General features: G+C 43.6%; 1 protein-coding gene across 2 annotated transcripts in view; it reads right to left on the bottom strand.

The window, feature by feature from the left end:
• Positions 1 to 25918, bottom strand: part of RYK (receptor like tyrosine kinase) — a 66255-nt gene extending 40337 nt beyond the window's left edge. For both annotated transcript variants that reach the window (XM_087739796.1, XM_087739797.1), the window contains exons 1-4: positions 25492 to 25918; positions 6792 to 6913; positions 4931 to 5030; positions 1929 to 2063 (exon numbers count right to left, since the gene is read on the bottom strand). In XM_087739796.1, the coding sequence (XP_087595922.1) occupies positions 1929 to 2063; positions 4931 to 5030; positions 6792 to 6913; positions 25492 to 25810 (676 nt within the window). In that variant the 5' untranslated portion in view covers positions 25811 to 25918. The remainder of the gene's footprint in view (positions 1 to 1928; positions 2064 to 4930; positions 5031 to 6791; positions 6914 to 25491) is intronic.
• Between the last annotated feature and the right edge of the window lie 339 nt (positions 25919 to 26257).

The following is a 26257-nucleotide window of genomic DNA, read 5'->3' as shown; positions in this document are numbered from 1 at the left end:
TGCTAAGACACTAAACAGCAAAGACCTCACAGAACCAGTTATTACAAGATAGAAAATAATTTCTTGAATGTTCAATCAATACTACCCTGACCTTTTGGAAGAAATTCTGGCTCCAGTCTAATGCTACTCATCCTAGGAAGAAGTCAGAGATGCAGCCACAGGCACTGTGCCTTCTCAGCTGATGCCACAGTCATAAGTGTTTTAAAACTGAAGGATGAAAAAGGTAATGCCTATTTAAATGCTCATAAATATGGAAAAAAAGGTGCAGGGACAATACTCAGGTTTGCATGTGAAAGCACTCCTTTAGAAAGGGGATAAATCTTCATTAAGCTTACTATGAGTCTGGTCACTAAGAGGGACAATGCAAACCAAGGGAATGCAGGCTGTGGAGATGATTTCAGGTGAATCTCACTGAGGATTCGCAGGCAGTTGAGGCAATATAATGGATTTCTGTGACTGCAAAGGCGCAGTCCCACTTGCACATCCCCCTTCCTGCTCCCAGCTGTGAAGAGCTGCTTCCTCCCCAGCACAGCCCCTTCTGATTCCTTGGCAAGCCAATTCAGCCTGATAAACTTGTGAAAAAGTAGTCCAGGGAAGGGAAAATCTGAGAAATTTTTTTTTTCCCCTTTTTTGAACTTTAGGAGGAACTACTACAAATGCCTTCGGCAAAACCGCTCGCAAGTTCCTGCATATTTTTAACTTATGCACTAAATTAAATCAGAAATCCCCGGATGCTCTATACCAATCAACACACACACAAAAAAAAAGTAATTGACATTTTACAAACCCACAGAAACACGATCTTTGTAAGAACCACTTCTGCATAATTTAGGAAGCAGCCCTGTCTCACACACCCTGATAACTGTGCCTATAGAAACCTCCTCTGCTTATTCAGAAGCTCAATAAGCTATGAACATATAAGCAGTGCTGACCTCCCCCACTTAGAACATTTGAAAAAGTACCTAGGAAAACATGAAATAAAGGTAAAAATGCCAACGTTATCAGCCAGACCTCCATTTTCACTAGAAAAAAGAGATACACTTCAAATTAAGAACGATTTTCCCATAACATCAATGCAAGGAACATGAGTATCACAGCATTATGTGCTAAAAAGCCACGCTAGCTCTTTCACCCATACCTTCCAGAAGTTCATCCTTAGACATTTGTACTCAAGAGAAGTGACAAACTCCCCTCTGAAAAGCCAACTACTGTCCTCAAAGGCTCCAAGTAAACTGAACAATACCAGGAGGAGCATGTAAATAGAGAGGTGGCCATCCTCAAACGCTGCCTGAGAACAGCCATTTTTAAGGAGGGTACAGTTCTTGGGATTCTCCAAAATAATTTTCTTCCGATGCCTATGAAAGTACTTCTAGGAAGCAGCAACAGGAGATAGTAACAATCCAAGAATAAATTGTGCTTGCAGATTCCAAAGTCAAAACACAGAAGAGTCAATCTGGGATCTCTGAATTCTGCATTATCTACCAAGATCATTTTGTACTCCAAGTCTGAAAGACTAACACCTGCTTACATTCATTAAATAGTCAATTTAAGTTCATCACAATTTATAAACTAAGTAGATTTTGTTGGTAATTCTTAGAACAATTTGAATATTCAGAGTGCTGCAGTTTTGAGGAAACTAGTTCCTTCCTTCCAAGCACAACAGAGAACATGCTTTTTGCTATATATGTAAAAAGGTCAGTCAATGCAGCAGAACACTTGGGCAATTTGTTCATCCCTCAGCTTCTGCTTTTACCAAATGTTCCCATTTGTCTCTGAAAGGCAAAATTTTACCTGGTTTCTTCCTATCCTCTCCACCATTCACTCTCAGGAACTGTTACTCATGTCCTGGATCATATACCTTCCCACTCCTTTTTCCTATCATACTTTAACACTAAAAGCTTTTTAATATTTGAAACTTAACGTCTTACTTCTGTAGCACATTTTCCTTCGTTTGAAATTTAAAACTGTGATGTTTTTTGATGAATTTATTGTCAAGTTGAGCTGCATTAGTATTGTGACCTCAGAGTCGAGTCTGCCAGTGCAGGAGAGTTCGACACGAAACACTGCAAACAGACAACAAATAGGCATTACAGTTAAGTTCGAGCACTTTTCAGACATTGTGGTGAAAGAATATTTAAATGATAAGGGTCTTATAAACATCATTTTAAAATACACATTTTTAAAGGACTTGCTATTAAGAAATACTATTTTAGCCTTGTAATTTCAGACAACTATTAAAGCGCTGAAGGGCATAGATTTTAAATGAATTTCTGTAAACTTTTAATAAAAAAGTTTACAGATCACTAAAATTGTATTTGTCAATAAATTATGATTAGCCATCCGTTAGCTTTGGAGTCAAAGTGCTGTCACAAGAGAAACCTCCATTATCACAGAAAACCAGAAAATTTAGTTTTCCTCATTGGTTTTTCAAATGCTATGAAGGTTAGCTTTTTTCACAACCGCTACGTTTAAATATTGACCAAAATATTGGTCTCTGCAAATCTGACTGGAATCAAAGCTTAAACTAATATGACATTATTTACTTTCTAGCTTATATACCAGTATTTTTTATGCCAACAGAGCAGACACAAGAAGTCTAATTCCCTAGTGTCTGCTTTCACAAAAGAGTGGTTAAAACCCAAAACATCAATATATATTTTATTGCCCTTTGAATATCTAACAGAGTACAACAAACCATAGTTGAATGAGCAAGGAACAATGATCACTTGCACATTTCCTGAAACAAATAAAACTGCTTCTAGACTAAATTTAATGGAGGAGCTAATACATATTCAAAAGTTCTCCATTTTAAAACTTATCATAAACACTTCAATGTATTAACAACTCCCACACATCTTGAAATGTCATCTCTATAGACCAGAGAAATTAAAAGGCCTAGATTTTAAAATCCATGCAAATGCTAATGATTATTGTTGAAAGGGAACGGGAACCTTGTGTGTGTACATACACTTAAAGTCACATTTCCTTTCCAGGAAAATCTCTATCCTCCACTAAACAAGGGGAAAAATATTATTCTCAGACTAACAGTCTCAATCTATTATATCTATTCTATCCATCTATCATCTAATCTATAAACAACCAGTTGTTCTTGGGGTACCCAGCCCCCTGAGCTGGAAGACAGGGATAGAGTGCAGAACGAAGCCCCCATAATCCAAAGGGTCAGTGACCTACTACACCACATAGACACACACAAATCTATAGGGCCAGATGGGATCTACCCAAGGGTCCTGAGGGAGCTGGCGAAGTGCTCACCAAGCTACTTTGTCATTTACTAGCAGTCCTGGCTAACCGGGGAGGTCCCAGTTGACTGAAGGTTAGCAAATATGACACCCGTCTACAAGAAGGGCTGGAAGGAGGATCTGGGGACCTACAGGCCTGTCAGCCTGACCTCGGTGCCGGGGAAATTCATAGAGCAGATCATCTTGAATGCTATCATGCAGCATGGGTGGCACAACCAGGGGATCGGGCCCAGTCAGCATGGGTTTATGAAAGGGAGGTCCTGCTTCACTAACCTGAGCTCTTTCTATGACAAGGTGACCCACTTAGTGGATGAGGGGAAGGCTGTGGATGTTGTCTACCTGGACTTTAGTAAGGCCTTTGACACCATTTCCCACAGCATTCTCCTGGAGAAATTGGCTGCTCACGGCTTGGGCAGGCATACCCTTCACTGGGTAAAAAACTGGCTGGATGGCTGGGCGCAAAGAGTTGTGGTGAACGGAGTTAAATCCAGTTGGCAGCTGGTCACAAGTGGTGCTCCCCAGGGCTCAGTACTGGGGCCAGTTCTGTTTAATACCTTTATCAATGATCTGGATGAGGGGATTGAGGGCACCCTCAGTAAGTTTGCAGATGACACCAAGTTGGGTGGGTGTGTTGATCTGCTGGAGGGTAGGAAGGCCCTACAGAGGGACGTGGACAGGCTGGATCGATGGGCCGGGGCCAACTGTATGAGGTTCAATGAGGCTCAGTGCCGGGTCCTGCACTTCGGTCACAACAACCCCATGCAATGCTATGGGCTTGGGGAAGAGTGGCTGGAGAGCTGCCCGGTGGAAAAGGACCTGAGGTTGCTGGTCGACAGCCGGCTGAATATGAGCCAGCAGTGTGCTCAGGTGGCCAAGAAGGCCAATAGCACCCTGGCTTGCATCAGGAACAGCGTGGCCAGCAGGACTGGGGAAGCGATCGTCCCCCTGTACTCGGCACTGGTGAGGCCACACCTCGAATACTGTATTCGGTTTTGGGCCCCTCACTACAAGAAGGACATGGAGGTGCTGGAGCATGTCCAGAGAAGGGCAACGAAGCTGGTGAAGGGTCTAGAGCACAAGTCTCATGAGGAGCGGCTGAGGGAACAGGGGTTGTTTAGTCTGGAGAAGAGGAGGCTGAGGGGAGACCTTATTGCTCTCTACAACTACCTGAAAGGAGGCTGTAGCGAGGTGGGAGTCCATCTCTTCTCCCAAGTAACAAGCAATAGGACAAGAGGAAATGGCCTTAAGTTGAGCCAGGGGAGGTTTAGATTGGATATTAGGAAAATTTCTTCAGCGAAAGGGTTGTCAAGCATTGGAACAGGCTGCCCAGGGAAGTGGTTGAGTCTCCATCCCTGGAGGTATTTAAAAGACGGGTAGATGTGGTGCTTAGGGACATGGTTTAGTGGTGGACTTGGTAGTGCTGGGTTAGCAGTTGGACCTGATGATCTTAAAGGTCTTTTCCAACCTAAACAATTCTAGGATTCTAATCTATAATACCCTTTTAACAATGCCATAACTGTTGCAGAAGGCCTGTAAACATATTATGTTTAATAGAGAAAAATTACGCTTTTATGCAACACTACACACATTTTGGAAAAAAACAAAGTACCACCAGAAAGCATTATTAGTATCAGCACTAGCTGTGCACTTTTGGGGGGTGGGGAGTTTACCTGAAAGGGTGCGAGGAACTTCTCCTTGTAGAGAAATGTTGGCCTGGGGCATAGCCATAGCCATGGGGTTATCTACCCGAAATCCCAGTTTATACTCAACCTGTAACAATAGTTGGGAGACGGAAAACACGTAAGAAATCTCTACAGTAGTAAAAAGAAATACTATATACCTTTTCATAATTCTTCTTGAACTTAAAAAACTGTATCTTATTTTCAAAGAATGCTGGTGATTTTAGGTATCTAAATTCAAGGTTTCTTATAGGAAGTCTAAATATCAGACTTTTGTGATGGTTAAAATTAAGAAAGCCAAAATAGAAGTCACTCTTGAAATCATTCTTGAAAATTTGGGGCAGAATTTAAAGTGCTGTATTAAAAAAACAAAACAAACACACCATAAACCTCACTTGCTGATACTTTTAAACTTACTTGTTCAAAAGCCAGTTTGTTAAAACCATAGGAATTTTAAAAAATCTCCCTCCTCTAGTCAGTTTTATAAACTACACAGCCAAAATTGCTTACAAACAGTTTATTCAGCTATAGTCAAGATTTTGTTTCCACTTAAGAACCTGATTCTGCAAATATTCATTCAAATAAGTACAGGATCTATTGTAACTAAGTCATAAGCTCCTGTTGGAAATTCATCCTATCCCTCCGCACTCAGTTGAATGAATTTGGTTTGACTTCATTTGCCCCATTAGTTTCTTTTTTTTCCCCCTTTCTAAAACATAATAGGATGCATTTATGTTACCAATTCATTTTTCAGTCAAGATGTTAAGGGTAGAAACAGTTTCTGAGTTCCTATAAACTGCACTACACCCATCCTACAAAGTTAGCACAGAAGATGCCGAGTGGTGCAATCACGGTTGCAGGTCTATAAAAGCTCAGAAATTCCTATTCAAAATTCACAGACAGGCCCAAGGAAACTCAGGGCAGGGACAGTGATGCAGGTAGCTTATAGCTGAAGTTGTAACAACAAGGAAACTCCTTCAAAGGACCTATTCAAATGGCAAGTGACTGAACTGCCTGTGAACGTGGAACGCAATATCAAGTAGAAGGGCTGGCTTGCACTGTACCCAATATTGTTGCAGGCCAAAATTCACATCTCTTAAGAAGTTACACCTCAAAGGGAAGAACAGTGGCAGAAGGAATCTTCAGAAATTGCATTGATGGAGTTGTTAACTACTACTGTTCCTACTACAGTCTTTCCTACTTAAGGAAGAAGAATAACGATTGCTCAAGTTTAAAAAAAAAAAAAAGAATGAACATCTGGCAGAGGCTAAACAGATCATTTCATATACAAATATAAATTGCTAAGTAACTGGAAATTCTTCAAAATGTAAGAGCATATGCAATCTTCATGACAGCTGTTGCTGCATGCTCCAGCCATGGTGATTAAGTGTAATAAAAATCCCTTTCCATTTAATCGGTGCTCGGTAATAACACACTAGATGCTACTTTTATACGTTCTTCTCATCTCCAAACATATGTTTCTGGAAATCTCTTAAACACAATTGCTCTACATCTGATTTCCAGAGGCTTCAGTTCATGGTTGCCCTTTCTGTACATTCAATGCACCACCAGAAGATTCCAGAACCAATAGCTTGTATATATACACATGTAGCTTGCTGGAAGCAAGAAGTACAAAATACTTCAAAAGAAGTGCTTAACCTTTCTAAAACAAGAAAGGAACAGTTTGGATATAATATTAATTTATTGCCTGCAATCATACAAATAATCCTTTTGCACCTAGCATATGCTAATTTTTGCAAAGAAAAAAGCCATTAAATTATAATAGTGGGTATTCACTAAGCAATACAGATCATGTATCAGCTACACAAACACAGAAGTTACGCCTGCTTACCTTGGATTTAGCATGCCAGCTAAAGTGAAGATTGTTGGTCTCGCTGGGTATTAAGAGATTGAAGGATAATGCATAGTGATTAACCACATCATTCCTCACGTAAGACAACTCCGCATCAAGACCTGCAATGAGAAAGAAAAGAGTAAGACAGGGAAGAACAGGACCAGCAATAACACACCGGAACAACCAACTCTCAGCACCACCAGCTCCACCTGTATTTGAATGTTTAAGCAAATACTTCCTCAAGTCCATAAATTCAATTGCAGGTTTGGAGATCAATGCTCATGTATGTCAGCATTAACAAGAGTGCTTCAAATTCTTACAAAGCAACAATTTCAGAGAGATGCCGCAGCCTAATAAACAGCTAAAAGGTGGAATGTAATGGAAGGAAGCACAACTTTTCATACAACCCTCCAAAACAGTCATTACAGACTCTCCTGAATGTACCCCTGTCTGCTTCTGGGAATCACGGGTCCAGTTTTCCTCTTTTTACAACTGCGTACACTCAAAACAAACTGCTTTGGATTATCAGCTCATTAACTGCAAGTAATTCTTCCTGGAACTGCTCATTTCTTGAGCTGAGACACATAAGCATTAAGAAATTAACTTCAAGGTAATTAGATCATAACACAAAGCACGTAATGAGCGGGGGAATGACATTTGTAAACCAAGTAATACTAGTATTTTATGTCTACCCTTTGCTTTCTGGACTTTTACATAAACCTAGATAATTGAAAGACCCACAAACTATTTACTACAGAGCACTAAGGTGCATTTTCCTAAATAATACGCATACTCTGATATTAAAAATACTGAAGCTGCCACTATCTTTTGTGGCACACATTCCAAGGCCACACTGAATACAGGATAGGACCCTACAGGTTGCCCTGGGTGTCATTAGCCATTAGAAGTACAGTAAGCACTACAAGTTAACCCCCTTCCCCACAGCTGTAAAATTAATCCCAGCTTCATACCCTCAGGACAAAACCATACTGTCTTTGTAATCAGTACCATTTTGTCTCCTCTCATACAGCTTTTCCTCCGTTGCTCCCAGTTAAACACTATCCAAGCTCAGCAATATATTGACATGCTTAGAGAACAACCGGGCAAAACAGACACAGGTGCACGCTCCAAGTATGATCTATGCAGAGGGAACTGAGTTCAATTAAAGTATTCACAGTACAATTGGGAACATAAATAACGGAGTTATTTTTATTATGGCTAGAAAGTGAAGAAAACTGGAGAGGCTGTGACTCCAAGACAACAGCATTAAAGGCATACTGAAGTTATTCCAAGAATCTAGGGAATCATGAAAGGTTTTGTTTGGGTTTTTTTTTTTAAGAAAGGAAAAAAAAAAATCACAGTTAACTATTGAACCGTGTAGACAAGCTGCATTTGAAGAAAGGGAGAATTGGCTTGAGAGAAATAATTCCTCTTATTTAGTGCAAAAACTAGGCAAAGATCAGTGCGAAGTGATAAGCATTCGTTTATTCCAGAACTTGATTTAATCCACCTTGTTTTCACAAGATATAGAAATGCAGACAAGACATTCCTCTTCATTCTTGTTGCTGTTAACCACTTCTGCTCCCTGCAGGCTCATTAGTGTCCTGAAACTTAATCAAAACTCAAGAGTATATCATAGAATACCAGGTTGTAAGGGACCTCAAGGATCATCTGGTCCAACCTTTCTAGCACAATCTAGACGAGATGGCTCAGCACCATGTCCATCTGAGTCTTAAACGTGTTCAGCGTGGCGGAGTCGCCCACTTCCCTGGGGAGATTATTCCAATGGTTGAGTGTTCTCACTGTGAAAAATTTTCCTCTCGTGTCCAACCGGAATCTCCCTGGGAGTAACTTGTACCCGTTACCCCTTCTCCTCACCATGTGACTCCTTGTAAAAAGGGAGTCTCCATCTTCTTTGTAGCTCCCCTTTAAATACTGGTACATGGTGATGAGATCACCTCCAAGCCTCCTTTTCTCAAGGCTGAACAAACCCAGCTCTCTCAGCCTATCCTCATACGGCAGGCTTCCCAGACCCTTCATCACCTTGGTGGCCCTTCTCTGGACCCCCTCCAGCCTGTCCACATCTGGTTTGTATAGCGGGGACCAGAACTGTACACAGTATTCCAGGTGTGGCCTGACAAGCACTGAGTAGAGAGGGATAATGACTTCTTCATCTCTGCTGGTGATGCCCTTTTTGATGCAACCCAGCATCCGATTGGCCTTCTTGGCCACAGCAGCACACTGTTCACTCGTGTTGAGCTTCGTGTTCACCAGGACCCCCAGGTCCCTCTCCACGGAGCTGCTCTCCAGCCAGGTGGATCCCAGTCTGAGCTGCACTCCTGGATTATGTTCTCCCAGGTGCAAGACTTTACACTTGTCTTTGTTAAACTTCATAAGGTTCTTGTTAGCCCACTCTTCCAGCCTATCCAGATCTTCCTGCAGGGTGGCTCTCCTTTCCAGAGTGTCTACTTTCCCACTCATCTGCGAACTTCATCAGGCTACACTTGATCCTGTTATCCAGATTGCTTATGAAGATATTGAACAGCGTCGGGCCCAATATCGATCCCTGGGGGACCCCACTTGTGATGGGTTGCCGGTTTGAAAAAGAGCCATTTACCACCACCCTTTGGGTGCGGCCCGTCAGCCAATTCCTCACCCACTGCACAGACCACTTGTCCAGGCCATAATGCATCAGTTTCTCCAGGAGGAGGCTGTGGGGAACCGTATCGAAGGCCTTGGAGAAGTCCAAGTAGACAATGTCAACCGCTCGCCCCATGTCAACCGAGCAGGTCACTTTATCATAGAAGGCCACCAGATTTGTCAGGCACGATCTGCCCTTGGTGAAGTCGTATTGGCTTTTCCCAACCACGTGCTTCATTTGACTCGTGATGGCCCCCAGGAGGATCCGTTCCATGACTTTCCTGGGGATTGAAGTAAGACTGATGGGCCTATAATTACCCGGATTCTCCCTTGAGCCTTTCTTGTAGATAGGGGTAACATTTGCCTTCCTCCAGTCCTCTGGGACATCCCCCGATCTCCACGACTTCTCGAAGATTAGAGAGTGGCCCTGCAATGACATCAGCCAGCTATAGAGAGTGGCGCCGCAATGACAAAGATTGCTATGCTCTAACTAAAAGACTGGCATATAAAAATAATTTAAGAGGTTTTGTAGTATAGCTCTTAACTCATAAAAAAAGGAGAAGATTGCCTGGCTTAATATCCTGTTTCTATCAGGGGTCTACAGAAAATGCCTAGAGAAGAATATAAAACCAAAGTAAATAGACAGTGATGCTTTTATCAGTAGATCCTCTGTGCTTCTAGTGTTTGTGGATCACAAACTTACTAAACTAATAGGCAGTATCTTCCAACAGCTTCTCACTGGATTTTTTTCTTCTATGAATTTGGATAAATACTTTCTCAAACCCTGGAAACTGATAGACACGTACTTGGGAAATCTCAATGTTTCAATACTGTATGGTATTTTTTCTTTTTAAGTTTATCAAGAATTAAAACATCTCCTCTATAGCACATCTTTTTCCATTGGTGAACTACAGACAAAATTCAGTTTGCCATGCACAGCTAAGAACCTGTGTCCACACCAGACAAGGAAGCTCCCATCTCTCTAGCTCCAATGCACCACAGTTCAGTTTTGCTTCCAGACCATCCTTCCACCCCTAATTTTTCATCCCCTCACTGCCTCCCCCACCTCAATCCTGAATTCCTGAAGCACTTTGTCCATTTAATTTATCTCAATCAGGCCAGCAAAACACACAAAAAATTGCAGTTGAACCTGCCAGTCAAAAAAGCATCTTGCCTGTGCTCCGGGCAGGCAGCCATGCAGCAAGGTGTGCTCTGCCAGACACAAAGGAGCCCAGGTGTCGATCACCAGCAATGCTGGGAGCCGCACCACGTCCCAGCCCTAAGAGGGGTCACTGGGAAGGTACATACAGGCAAGGAATCACGCTGGGCACTGCGGCAAGCGGTGGTGAAAGCGAGAGCTGTAGCTCACTGATGGTTGCGTGATCTGAGTATTCTTGATGCAGACTGCCATTGCTTCGCTCACTGCACTCCTGGGCTTCCTCTGTTTCATCAGTCTTCCACTTTGAGGAAGAGAAAATTTCCCCATACCCACAGAAATTGCCCGGGCAAGGCTGCAGCACTGTGCGTGTTCAAGAGCTCCACGGCGGGTGGACTCCAGACTTCTATAGTTAGTAGATTTTAGCCAAGATAAGGTATGCTTTTCTCAGCATCACATGGGTTGCACAGGTTAAATTCTTACCAAGAAAAACCGCAGCACAGCCTGCCAGGTTCCAACAGCCCTGTGCTGCTGAAGACAGAGGACAAGGATACCACTGCAAACACGCTGGGCAGATCACATCCAACGCGCCTCTTCCCACAAGTTCAGATCAAGACAACAATGATCAGCCTCAGTAAAATGTCAAACAGGTCCAGGTACGTTCACTGTCAAACAGGCTCAGTTATGTTCACTGAGTATTAGCTGTGAGCTACCGCTAGTCAATGAGATACTTTGTTCCTTGTTACCTACATACCTTTTTACAAACACTGAAACGGTGCCTCCTCACCGCTTACATTTCAAGACTGATTAAGTGCTATTATTAACTCTCTCTGAAGTAGACATTAAAAATGGTTAAGGAGTTTGCAGAAAACACTTTAGGCTCCATTATCATGACAGTTTAAGTCTAACACAGAATTGTTTTAATTCTGCATTTCACCTTTTTTCTTCAGACATGCGTACTTACATGTGCCTTGCAATGTTCCTTATTTAAACCTTCAGCAAGCCAAGTTCAAGGAGTCAAGCTAGCAGTATGTGGGGAGAAAAAAAAAGTGGGGGAACACTCCTCAGTCAGTTTAACTCCCTGAATTAGTGAGGATGCTCAGGAGCACCCCATATGGAGGGCAAGACTGCAGCAGCACTAACTTAGACGGAGCTTATACTAAAATAGTAGTTATCTTATCCAGATAGTCTAGGCTTTTTTTCAAAGCATGCTTTGGGCATAGGTAGCTTCGAAAGATGGTATCAAATTAAGCAAGTCACTGTCAATATACAGCCTAAACCAGCAACCTCAATTTTTTACTTTTCTTAAATGTGTAAATCTCTTTCAAACACAGTAGCAGTGTACAACGTAATCAGTCCACACAGCAGGTTGCTGAGGAAAAGAAGACAGAAACAAGGTTCATTTTCCCAGTTGTTTCAGATTTCAAGAATGCTTAGTAATCTACTAAACTACTACACTAAAACCTACTGACTGGTAAAGGGGAGGGAAAATGTAATTCCAGAAGGTGTCAGGTTCCTCCTAAGGTGTTGAACACTTTCACCATCTTGCACTTTAAGTAAGGCAAATACACCAGCATCCTGGAACAAACACAAATTGGTATGTAATGTTTTACGTCATATATGGAATGATAAAAAGAGAAAACAGGTGGCTCTAGAAGAAAAACACAGATGCATTACAAACAGCTAGAGAAAACAGGCAGCTCTTCAATAACCATTTTCTAGGGAAAGCAGTAAAACATAAAGAAAGGGGTGGAGAACCTTACAAAGAAATACCAGAAAATTGTTGGGTTACATAAACTGCAGAGGAAAAGAAGAATTTCAGAAATGCTTCGATTGGTTTAAGCAGTATATTGGTGATCAATGATGAACAGTTTTAAAACATAGGCTGCAGTTTTGCTTTGGCAAGCCTCCTTAAACAAGTCCACATGCAGACAATGCACAACACTAAAGGATCTAATTTCTCATTACTTGGACTTTACTAACTTACACCAACCCACACGAAAACAGTACGACCAATGCTTTGCTTTGATTTCAAAGCAAAAACGCCACCCTTTTACCCGGGCAACCCCTAAATCTCATTACTAACTTCCACATCTTTGTACCTCCCACCCTTGGGCACAAACTTGAAAGAATAAATTAAAGTTGAACACAAACAAAAAGGTAAATTTAAGCAGCACCACAGAGAAAGTCTGTCATTCTCTGCACTGTTTAACATAACAAAACATTTGAAGAAGCTCAGAAAGGAAGGAGAGAGGCCAATTTTCATTCCCAAATGCAAAAGATGCTGAGCAGCCCTTGTGTTCATGACAAAATTGGATCATGTCAGTCTAGCAGCCTAACAAAACAGTTCTTTTCAAATGCCCTTGTGTAAATGCAGTCTAGCTTCAACTCTTTTTTTTCTTTCTTTTTAAGCACAATATACAAAAGAAACTTGCCGCTATCAGCATGGGAAAAATTAGATTTTATTCTTATGAAGCAAATCTATCCAACGACATGCACTAGTAGTAACACATTCTTAAAGATGACGACAGTATTTAGGCGTCTGTTACCCCAGGTAACAGACTTCAAATCATCATAACACACTTCTGGAAGATTATGTCTAAAAATCAAGCATGAACATGCAATATAAGAGTCAGATGAGACCGCTCTTACTGAAATACTGCTTGCTGCAATATGAGTATTAGCCCTAGTCTAATAGCAATCCGTTAACGATAGTGACATAATTGGTTCTCCCAGCTGCCTACCCAACTCTCTGGTAGATTCCTGTCTGTGTACAGAAATGACTGAAATTAGTGCCTGTTTTCTTAACACACTAGTCTGTAATGCGTAAGAGTTTCTTCATAAGCAGCCGAGAAATCTCTGCAGTGCGACGTCAAACCACCATAGCCCCCACAAAGCAAGCCACTCCTGCTCCTGACTCACAGCCACTGAAATAAAGTAATTGAGAAGAGTTACGCAGTTAAACAAGTTATTACCTTTATATAAACACTCCATTTGTTCAGAGGTTTACATGCTCCGGAGAACAACGCGTTCACTCCTGAGCAGCTCATCCAGGTTAGCCCTCTGGCCAGACCAGAAGCTTCCACTCCAGGGTGAACAACCACATGAAAAAGAGTATGAATCTCAAGCTTCAGCATCCCTTCGCCACTATCCACTTCCCAAGTCTGTGCAACCTACTCCATAAACACACCGGATTCTCTCAGCACTGGACAATTTACCTTGTTGAAGAAAGATATCTTTTTGCCTCCCTTCCATTTTCCTTTCATTAAAAATGCACCATAAGTCTGAAACACTGACTTTAAATCCTAAGCTTTCCTTTTTTTGCAACTGATTCTGCAAATGTGCACTGGAAAAATTCTGCTATTTTCATACCACCAGCCTAAGCACAAGGAAACATGGCTGAAGAATTAAAAATCAGCTGTTGAGTACTGAAACTTTTTTTTTCAGGGTAGAAAGAACACTTTCCCAGAGCTAGCCTTCTTAGTGTGAATGTATTTAATTAGTTCACTTCAACGAACAGCTTACACAGGGTTGAAACTACAACTAGGAGTTAAAAAAATGAGGAAATCAAATACAAACTGATCTACACACATACAATATCATTCAGACCATAGCAAACTATTGGAAATGTAATACTAAGCATTTGTATATATATATATATATATACACACACACATAAAAAATTTCTTATATCCGATTTCCACATATCCAGTATACACAACAATGAAAGTGAACTTTCCTTTAATAAAACAAGTAACAGATTATAGCCTTCTACTTGCATTTTTACTTAAGTTTTCCACAACACTACAGTCTGCCAGTTATAGCTGTCAGTCAGGAATTTATGCTGAAATACTTGCTTTTAAACATCTTACAGGCCATGAGTCTCTGGAAAAGATGACTGATGAAAGATTTAACTTTTTTCCTGTGATATTTTAAGTAACACGGAGATGATGAAGAAACAGCTTTTCACTCTCATAACACAGGTGCCAGAGAACACCAAAGGACATTGTTCAGTGTCAAGCTTGAAAGACAAATCAGCAGGCACAAATCCAGCACTACTCACTAACCCACTTTCTGCCTTTTGTTTAGAAACATTTCTTCCCTGACTGTTGAATAGTCCTTCTGCTCAACACCCACCTGACACTTAGAAAGAAACCCACCAAGACAAAAGAATCCTCCATTTTTGGGGACAACTTCCTACTTCTACGTGAAGTTCTTCATTGCCTACATGTATCTATCTCACAAAAGAGCTCTTCAACCCTTTCTTTCTAAACTTCAGTCTAAGCTTTGCTAGAAAGGAATATCTTATAATCCAGTATCATAGAGCTTGAAAAAATAAAAAACCCACCAGTATCAAGTGCATGGAAAACAGACTAGAAATAAAATTACAGCTTGACACATCACCCAAAAATACTGAAATATGCAAACTCTTTGTGGAATCGCTCTAACATTAGGTCATTAACATAACACTGATTGGTGAGGCTCCAGAATTAAATCCATTCCCACCTCCATGGAAGACTTCTCCCACCAGAGACTGATGCCTCATTGCAAACAGCACAGTTGCTTTGCAAGCTCACCTATCTCTGCCCAGTGGTAGCAGAGAGCATACGGACTATGGTTATTTACACAAACGGTTTTGTAATCTGCACAGAGTTACATGAGCTGGAGGTGGAAAACAGTATGTAAGGCATTCAATGTGAGGAAATACTTAACATAACTTCAAGGCAATGATTGCATCCTTGAAAACCAACCAATACTCCCTAGCAGGGAATCTTAGTAGGAAACTTCCCAACATCTAGCACACAGGAGGAAAAACTGAGCTGAGAGCTCCCATTAAATCCTCCGGAATCTTCACTGACAGATCACCCACAATTCACTTTATTGATGCTGTTAAATAGAATTTGCAAGTTCAACACCAAGGGCAAATGGTATTTTTCTCACTGAAAGGTCTTTGTGAAAGTCTCAGAGTAGACCCCTTCCCTTCTACGGGAAAAAGCTTCCCCCAATAGATGGCACTTGCTGAAGTGAAAGCATAAGGCAATATTTAACTCAATCCATACCAAAAGGAAGACATTAATTGTTCCTAGGACCCAACTGCTTACCCTTTTGTTTGTCTTTGAACAACAGCAACAATTACATTTCAACAGCCTGCCTGCTTATTCTTCTCTCCTTCACCTACAGAAAAATATTCATTTTTCTGATAGGTAGGATATAAAGACAGACGTGAAAATGGTTAGAAGATGACACTCTCCTTAATGGGGAGGGAAAAAAACAACCCAACCAAACACACACCACCACATGTCTTACCTCAGAGCAGAATACAAGTAAACTCTGCTCCTGAGAACACCTCCTAAATGAAGTTTCCCCATTTGAAACTTAAAAAAAAAAAAAAAAAACCAAAACACAAACAAACTAGTAAAACTCCCAACAAAACCAGCAGTCACTTTGCTATTAATAGCTAGAACAGAGCATGAGAGTTACCTGAAGGGCCGATTCCAAAGGAAAGATGCAGTAGAGATGCATAAGACACATACTTGAAGGCAGAGAAAAATTAGTGCCAGTGACCTACACACTGGGCAAGGGGAAATGGGACAGATGGGAATGGGAATGGTGCAGATACAAGGTTGGAACCGACTGAAAGGAAACTCTATAATATAAAAATACAAAGCTAACTTTAATGAGCAAATTAAACAACTTTATTCTTAGCACACAGAATATTTAGGTATATTTATGAAATAAAAATTTAACTTATTAGTAATGGCAAATGTATTCATAATTGTAACATGAAGTTTGATGCTCCTTTTGAATTAGAATGAAAGTAAACACTGAGAATAGAAAATAAAAGAAAGGTTCCATTCACGTGAACAGCAGTTGCCCAAGATCACACACCTTGAAATAAAATAACTAATAATGCTTACTGGTATCACAAAGCTTTTAAACTGGACTGCTGTAATCTTCCCAGCCAAAACTCAATCACCTAACAAAGGTATGTCAGACATCATTTGGACTCATGAATAACGTGCATTTGCAGTATTTTAGTGTCAACTACCCCTAGAAGTTGTGCCACTTAATTTTTTTTTTTTTTTTTTTTTTAGTTATAGTAATGCACCCACATGTTGATTCAGTTATCCCTGCAAGCAAGACCATAAGGTACAACAGCACAAGTGACCTTTAGAATGGTGCCCCTGCTAGTAGCTGTGACTATTTCAGTAACAAGTACCCAACTGAGTCCAAATAAAAAAAAAAAAAACAACCAAAAAAACCCAAACACACCACACACACCCTCCCTCAATGCATCAGACCTCTTGGCCTCGAAACTCATGCTTCTAGTTCTGTGACCGACAGGACTGCTGAAGGGGTAACGCACCCTTCACATCTGTTCAGATGCTTTGGAAGACTTCCATCACAGTGAGACCGAGTGTTTAATGGAAAATCAAGCTCCACACGAACTAAAACAAGTCTATTCTCTTCTGTGGCAATCTCTGCACTCAGGAAAACCATGGAGCTTAGTATTTTTTTCTTTTATTAGTTATTATTCTACAAGGCCATCCACTAAGTTTATAAAGGTTAAAACAGTTTTGAGAGGATAACCATTTTTAGTTTATCAACCTGCTCAGCTTCACTATTGGTACTGCTGGCATTATGTATTCTGAGTGGCTGCAGCTTTTCAAGCCTACCAAGCAGCAGCTCCAACGCTTACATTACTGCTCTTATCTTTCCCAAGTAGCATGGTGAAATCAATATACTGGTTAATTTAATTACAGCTATTCAACACCCAGAAAGCGGCTGCAAAATTCTAAAGCATCACATTAGTTTCATGCTGTTGCTTCTGCTCCCAGATCTCCAAAGCAGTCAGTGCAAATATGTGAGTTATCCGCTTGAAAGAAGGACAAAGGCAGAGATGGAAGAGAAATAATGCGTTTGAAGCCTCTACCATCATGCCCTTTGTACCACCGCAAGGCATTTTGAGAGAGTGTTAGCATTCATTCTTACATGAGATCTGCTGGTGCTGCTGCCATTCGGGACGCGGGGGGGGGGGGGGGGGGGGGGGGGGAGGAAAAAAAAAAATCAATTCATCACGCACAACTCATTAAATGCACTCCACCCTTTATGCACTCCCTGCTTTCATAGTTGAGACCTCAAGTACAATTGTAATACTGCACACTAAGTTACTAGAGGAATAGCCTCTAACTAAAAACCCTTCCACTGCAAGTAGGAGCCTCAGTGATACTTCAGTCTGGACAGTTTCAGGTAGGAATTAGTCATGAAGCAATCCCCTTTCACTAGAGCTCAGAACAACTGTGAACCAAGATACATTTGGAATTTGTCTCATTAATTCAGCTTTCCCAGTATCCAAACACAACTCTGAATACCAGAAGGGGAGGAGAAAAACGCAAGACTTCCCCAACTACTTCATCTTTTAAAGGACCCACACACCAGAGTGTACAGTATAGCTGCCTCCAAAGCTCCCACTCTCAGGAAAATGCCACCCTGGGATGCTCCTCACAGGAGCATGATCCTTATCTCTTGTATCTCCCTCTGTTTCAGTCCCTGCCTTCCTGCCGGTATGGTACATGAAGCCCTTCTTGCTGGCTTTTCTCATGCATGCAGGGAGCTCTCTGCCTCCATTTCCTCTCTTGTTCCCATTCTGTCCATACACTGGAGGGAGAAAGAGATCATGTATTCGAAGAGGCCAAACAATCAACAGTGATAAATAAGATGCTGCCAAACAGAACACAGGTGTAAAATCACAGCAGCGAGGAATGCAGCTTTGGGATTTTTTTTCCTCCCCTCATCAGGCTAGTCTTCAGTCTCAGAGGTCAGATTTCTTCCAAGTCCCTGACACACAAGTGTTACAAGAGCCACAAACATTTATCACTAGACAGTCCTTGGCCTCTCGGGAGCTGAAATGGCTGCTTCCTCCCAGAGCCGAGCGCAGACAGAGAGCGGCAGGAGGAAGCCAAGCCGCCTGCTGCCCATGCAGTCCCTCCTGAACAGCCCATTTGCAGAAGCAAATTGCTTTCTCTGGGTACAATTCAGACGGAATCCCCAGCATTTTTAAATCTCAACACGTAAGCTGGTATGATAAATAAAGCAGGCTGCAGAAATCAACCACCCACCTCAGCAATGCTGAGTACATCAATACACACAAGGACTTATGTATTTCCCGGACTTCCCTCTGGTCACACAGAATAAATTATTTCAAAGCAATCCTAAGCCAGGCTAGAAGCTGCCTCCACGGGCATCACTCCAGATGGCCTTCCACAGGCTATTTCAAACTCCTAGAAGCATGTTCTTCTGCCAGTTTGCAAGCATTAAAAATATTGCAGTGGGTTTATACGACTACATGCATCTCCAAAGAAACAGCTATCCACACACTATTTGAACTTTGCAAATTAAAAGTGGAAAAGGGAAAAGGAAAATGGAAAAGGGCAGAGGAACCTCAAATGCAGCTTGTTCTCATAAACCTCAAAACAACATTGACATGAACTGTGGTACTCAGTAAATCAGACAGACAAGCATCCAAGCACACTGAAAGGCTCCAAAACAAAAACAGATTGCCCAACTCCACAATGCAAGTAACTTGTCACAACCTGCTGCAGCTTGCAAGCGGCCAGATGTTGCTGCATGCACTCTCCAAACACCCTGCCAGCCTTAATCCCCCTATTTCTCCAAAGCAGACTTAAGTGACATTCACCTGCAACACTAAAAACCCTGTCTAATAAGCACCAATCACGGACTATTATTAGGCTAAAGGGCTTCACGGGGCAAGGTAATAAAATAATTATCCTAAAAACAGCACTTGCAATTAAGTGGAATATATCAGAATATTTTCAGGCCATCATCAGTTACAGTGCATGATGTCTGTCAAGATTAGAAGCTTGCTTTCCATCCAGCACTGTGGACCTACAGCAATCTTTAATTTTAAGTCCCTTTGGAATGGTAAAATGAAGCACTACCATGCAGGTTTTTGCACTTCTGCAAAGACAGGCATGTGGACCATAGCAACACAATGCTTATTTTTGCATACAAAGTGCAAAAAAGCTACCATTCTTCAGAGTCAAGCACTTAAAAGCTAGAAAACCAAGATTTAAGAACATGTATACAACAGAACCAGATTCTGAACTGTAGATCCTGTACCACATAGACACTTGCTTCTAGACCTTAGGGTACTCAAACATCTGCTCTTCAGCGGACATCTCATTCATCCTCCAGAGGCTCTTTGCTATATTTTTTCCATTCTAAAGAGGCACCATGTACAAGCACCTGCAAGGTACCCATCTCACATCGAAATTTATGTTGGGTGCTACTAACAAAACTCACTGAGAGCACAGCACTAGCTCACTGGCAGTGGTCTAGGTAGTGATGCTGTCAAAGACAGGCACGAGTGGGCTTTTACTGAGGCTCTGAAGCATTTCAAGAATCGCAAGGAAGAAATACCTCAACTTTTCAATAAACTGAACAACCAGCTCATTCCAGCACACTGATTTTCAGCTCCCTTTCACAACAGGGACAACTAACCGGGCAACAGACAAAGGAACAAGAGGATTTCCAGTCACTATAAACTCAGTGCAAGAAAGCACTTTTGACATGAACTCCTGTTGCTAACTCCCTGAAATAGTGACATTAAGAAAGCTGTTTCACAGTATAAAATTAAGACATCTTAATTAAGATCAACTGCTGCAATAAGCAGATGTTTAGTCTCCATCTAAAATATACAAAACTGCATTTGGCCTATAATTTACCAGGGCTCTGCTCAGCCCTGGTGAAGCCACACCTGGAGTACTGGGTCCAGTGCTGGGCTCCCCAATACAAGAGCCACAGAGCTACTGGAGAGAATCCAGCAAAGGACCACAAACATGATTAAAGGGACTGGAGCATCTCTCCTATGAGAAGAGGCTGAGAAAGCTGGGGACGTTCAGCCTGGAGAAGAGAAGGCTCAGGGGGATCTCATCAATGTATATAAATATCTGAAGATGTGTGCAAAGAGGATGGAGCCAGGCTCATCTCAGTGATGCTTGGTGACAGGACCAGAGGCAACGGGCACAAACTGAAACATGGGAGGGTCTGAACATCAGGAAAAACTCATATACTGTGAGGGTGGGCGAGCACTGGCACAGGTTGCCCACAGAGGTAGTGGAGTCTCCATCCTTGGAGATGTTCAAAAGCTTCTGGGCACGGTGCCGGACAACCAGCTCTAGGTGGCCCTGCCTGAGCAGGGGCTTGGACCAGATGACCTCCAGAGGTCCCTGCCAACCCCAATCACTCCGTGAGTCAGCAGTGCGATTTAAAAAACAACAAACCAACCCTCTGCTGTAACAGACTTCTCATCTCACAACCAGACAACTCATTTCAGTAAGCCCCACGCTGGCTTCAAATAAAAATTAGAACTATGAAAATGTAAGAAAAAGTCGTATAAATGGTAATTAATTTAACTCTATAATTAAGCAAGTGCAAATATAAAACCAACAGAAGATGACATTCAATACAATTACTCAGCAGAAACCAGGCCAGAGAATACTAAGTTTGCAAACTCAATGCAAACATTGTAGGACTTCTGACTAAGATTCTCCTCCAATTCTAATTCACACACCCACCACACTGCATGTATGCATTATGATAGCCCTTAGTTACGTGATAACATGGTATTTTTCCCCCATGGGACTTAAGTTTCATTTAGTGTTCAGGCTAGACCTGTCTCTAAAAAAGAACCAGAGCCATGTGATGGGGAGGGCTATCCACAAGACCAATTTCAAAGCTGAAAGGTATGTAGTCTACAAAAAAAAAAAAAACCAACCGAACAGACAAAAAACCCAAAAACAACAAACCAAAAACCTACAAGAACAGAAAGGATTGCCCTTACTGCTTAAGCATCTTGTTGCTGCCATGAACAATTACGTGCTATCTCATGAATGCTGCAAAAGAACTGCCTGCAATGTAAGAAAAACTGCTTAAGCCAAATTTTCACAGGCAACTATTGATTCTGGTCCTCGTGCTTGGAAGGTATAACCCAAGGTCTCCTGTGAGGCTGGGCTGCAGAACTGCTGGGAACTCACAGCTGAAGGTCTAAGAGATATATCATGAATGCATTAAGTGCTAAGTAATACTATGTACTTCAAATAGATCAGATCAAATCCTCTAATTATTAAAGCTAGCTACCTAATATTAATAGATATTTTTTACCTTATTCTCTAAACCTTAGTTCATTACCTGCCAAGCAGGGATACACGTGCCTTTATATGACAGGATCCTGTGAAAAGCAGACCAATGGAACATTTCAACATTAGGCAAACACCACATTCTGATTTCACAGGCAAATTTGAATGAAAGTCACTAAATCAAGTACAGACCCTCTACTGAATAACTCGTCACTAATTTAACACCATCTGCCCTGCATGTTTAGCATCACAGGGCAGTCACCAGAAAAAGGTGATACAATCAGGTGGTATTATCATGCCTTACAGTTAGCCACTCCATAAGACTAATGCTACTTTCTTCAGGTTTATGCACAGGTCCAAAAAAGATTGTCCATACAAACCAAATCCATAAAGCTACAAACCAACTCCAAAAGCCTACGGATCACAGTGCTGAGAGAGTTCAGAGACACCCCTAAAAAGGCTTGTGGTGCTCTGGATGTCTCTCCCCAGCAAGCAGTGCTTCTCTTCCTCCTCCCCGACTGCCCATCACCCTGTACCTCGCCCCCGCTCTCACTCAAACACCTCCCGCTCCTGCTGCCATCGCTGAAGTTGTCTCAACCAAGTCCCTTTGACTAACTCCTCTCTTTCTCTTTCTACCTTTATCTCATCTATTGCTGAATCCTGCGTAGTGTGAGTGGAATCTGACACATCCAAGTATGTGAAAACCACGTTATTTTTTTTTTTCTCAAAGACTTAGAGTTTGCATGGCTGTGAACGTTTTCCACGGGAATGGCAAGAGGTATTTCTGACAGAGACACCATCTGCCTGCCATATCGCAAGCCCTGCTTTCAGACCATGAGAACACTGCAGCTTTTCAAAATAAAAATCCATCTCACACAACAAGACAACCCAGTTTTCTTTAGTTTTTTTTCTCTGTAAAGTTCTGAAGATTTCAAAACAATTCCTCCTAAGGCAGACACATGGTCAGAATCACATAGCCTAATGATGGAAATCTGGCATAAGCATACAGGAAAGCAGAGGGCAGTTTTCACTATAAACCATAGTATCTGTCCTGCCTCTGTGCCACAGAAAGAACAGCAGCCACAAATAATCTTAAGCAAGTCACTATTTCATTTACAAGAGCCACAACCTAATTAAAAACACAGGCCATGGTTCTGTAAGACAGTGAATTCTGGTTTTGAGGAGGGCAGAAGCACTGCAATGTGCCACTGAACTGGTACAGCCTCGCTGGTGAAGAGACCACGCGTGGGTACAGCCCCAACAGACCTTACACCAGACCCCACGGATGCTCCAGCTTTGCACGGAGGACACACCGTTTCACCGCCCATGGCTGGTTCAACAACTCGCAAATGCGCACTTTCATTTGTTCCAAATCAAATTTGTGATCTAAAGATCTATGGGGACAATACCAAGACGCATGAAAACACATCACAGGCTGTAGCAACTCAGTGTAACATGTGGGATTATGAGCACTTCAGAAAGTCTGAGAGTTTTCTGTTCAACCACAGCAAGACAGTAGCAGAGGTAGAGTTTGTTTAGAAACAAAAGGTGAACGAAACTAGCTTCTATGTTTACATTAGCAGCTTCACTGAACCTAACAGTTTGCTTCACAAGCAACGTCATTTTCCTATCCACTGTTAATGACTATTCTAGCATCCATGGAACCATGGCTTTCCTCAAAGAAGTTACAGAAGCCAAAACACCTCCCTGCTCTTTGAAAGTTTATGCACACCAATAGGAGCACTTAAACTTGCTTGTATGTAAACACAATTCAGATACTACAAAACCGAACATATCAAAATAGCTTGTTTTGTTTTCAAAAGCGTGAAGAACTGGAACAAACCTGTCCGTCCCTTTGGACTTTCTTCTGCCAGAGGAATACATACAGTTACTGAAGATTTGATTGCCTGTGTCTAGATGCCTCATTAAACTACGCCTTACCTACAACAGCTAGGACGTGTAAAGGATACCCCTAAAATTAAATCTGCTCATGCCAACAACACAAGGTGGATCCTGAAAGTTTAGTTTACAACAGACTTCTAGTGATCTGAATCCCACTAACTGAAAAAAGTGCCAGTTTATCTCCACATTAGACTCCAGTTTATCCAAGCAGGTATCCAAACTGAGTGGCAGAAGCAGAACAGATCATTGAGTGTCAGATAGTTAAAGTGATATAAAACAGCTACAGACAGCTTGAGTAACAAGTGACTTTAGCCATGTTAGCAACAGACACCCATAAGGGAGGTTACAGGATGCAATTTAACTTAAAAAATAATAACAACAGCAGATCTTCCCTCCTCAGTTGCTACTTAATGATGAATAATTATGCTAGTGGACCATGGAAGTCTGAGCAAATCCAACTAATACGCATTTCGGGCACTAGACTCGGGATAGCTCAAACCTTACAATTCAGTATTTCCAAGATTACCTACTTGTTTAGAAACTCAGCTAAACAGCAAGCCTGACATTTTTATCCTCTATCTGTAACAAAAGCATCTGGCAGCAAGCACATGCAAGGTAAAAATGACGGCAACAGAACCCTAATCACCAGAGCGAGCCAAAAGGGAAAAAAATGTTTACAGTGTTACTCACTCCCCCCGTCCCCTGACTTCGGTCAGCTACATGCTTACAGAGTTCAAATTAACTGGAGATATTTTTATTTTGTCCATTGGATGCAAATAAAGTCTTGCTCTGCTTGTTTTTCAGCTTACAGAGATACAGGGCACTTGCTGAAAAACAAATCATTGGGGATACCAACATATTTGTTTCAAGACTCCAGCCACCAACTCTAAACAAAAGCCTAAGCAAGCCAAAGCCTACAGAAAACAAATCTTTGTTTAAATCAGAGACTCTCCAACCACTAAACTACTGTGAAAGCCTTCCACAGTGGGCCAGATGGGGGACTTCATGAACTGTCTCCAAGTACTTGCGCAGCAATTGTCAGCCTGCCTAGAAATTAAGATTACTTTCACACACGCACCCAATTATTGCCAGGTCTCCTCTCTGCCCTCTGAATGTCACTCGCCTCGCTAATTAAATCACGGGCCCGAACTCACGTCTTCCAGAGCTTACCCTGCTCCCACGGGGCACCATCCCCAGTCACTTGAATCTGGGGAACCCCTCACCATCAGGGTAAACCCTTTTCTTCCCTTCAAATCCCAGCCACACACACGGGGCAGCACAGAGACTCTTTCCCGAGTCCTCAGACTCATCCATTCTCCCCATGACTCCCTGCTCCCCCCGTCCTGCAGAACCCCAAATTCACCCAACTCCAGCCCAGTCCCACAGCCCCCCACCCTCCCCTGAGCCCCAGGTCCTTCATCCCCGCTCACAGCCCTCTCCATCCTCCCCTGCACCCCCAGATCTGCCGCCCTTGCACCAGTCCCACAGCCACCCCCCATCGCCTCCTGGGCCCCCACAGCCACCACCCCCGTCCTCCAGTGCCACTGACCCCCACCATCCCCACCCCCAGGCTCCCCCATCCTCTTCCAGATCCCCAAACTGCCATCCCAATCCCACAGAACTCCCCTCATCCCCTTTTGAGCGCCCAGACCCCCAACACCACCTCAGTCCCACCTCCCCCCCGGCCCCTGGCCCCCCAGCCCCCTCCCTGGCCCCACACACCCCTCCCCAGCCCCACAGGCCCCCGGCTCCCATCCCACAGGCCGCCCCACCGCCGGGCCCAGCCCGGCCCCTCACCGCGCCTGGTGCGGCCGCGGGCGCAGCCCCGGCCCGCACTCACCGATCAGCCGGCGCACCTCCTCCTCGCTCAGGTAAAGGCTGAGGCTGGGCCCGGGGCCGGCGGGGGGCCAGTCCGGGGGCCCCGCGGCGTGCGGGCCGGAGCTGGGGCCGGCCTGCCCCTCAGCGCCAGCGGGCAAGAGCAGCAGCAGGGGCAGGAGACGGAGGAGATGGCGGCGCGGGGCCCGCACCCGGCACGACGACGGCCGCCGCCACCGCCGCGCTCCCGCCTCCCCCGGCGCCGAAAGGGGCCGGCCCCGCCGCCACCGCCCCCCGCCGCTGCCGCCGGGCTGGCGGCCCCCGCCCCGGCGCCCCGGCACCATCGCTCCGCGGGGAGGGGGGAAGGCAGGGAGGGACGGGACCCCCCGCCCCGCCGAACCCCTCACACGCCGCGGCCGCCAGTCCCCGCCCCGCCGCTCATGGCTGCGCGCGCCCGAGGCTGCCGCCGCCGCCGCTTCCTCCGCGGCGGCGCCGCCGCAAGCCCCGCCCCGCGCACGCGCGGCCGCGCAGCCCCGCCCTTCCCCGGCGGCCGGCGGGCGTCTGTCCCCGCCGCCTCGGGCAGCCTCGGCCTCGGCGCGGCGGGGAGCGGGCGTCCTGCCCGCCTCTCGCCTCCCACCGGCTGCCCGGGAGGACGAGGTAGGCCCGGCCCCTGGTTCCTGCCGGTGCCGCACAGCCTCGGTGCGCGGCGCCTGCAGGGTCTCTGGGCCCGTCCTGAGGGAAGGCTGGAAGGGGGTGACCACCACGCGCGCTCGCCTTTAGCCCCCGTCACG

This window comes from Nipponia nippon, unplaced genomic scaffold, assembly GCF_047370975.1.
Source record: "Nipponia nippon isolate SJK-2023a ecotype South Korea unplaced genomic scaffold, ASM4737097v1 scaffold_7, whole genome shotgun sequence".
Classification (NCBI taxonomy): Eukaryota; Metazoa; Chordata; class Aves; order Pelecaniformes; family Threskiornithidae; genus Nipponia; species Nipponia nippon.
Note: the sequence above shows the minus strand (reverse complement) of the source record. Positions and strands in the feature narration are given on the sequence as shown.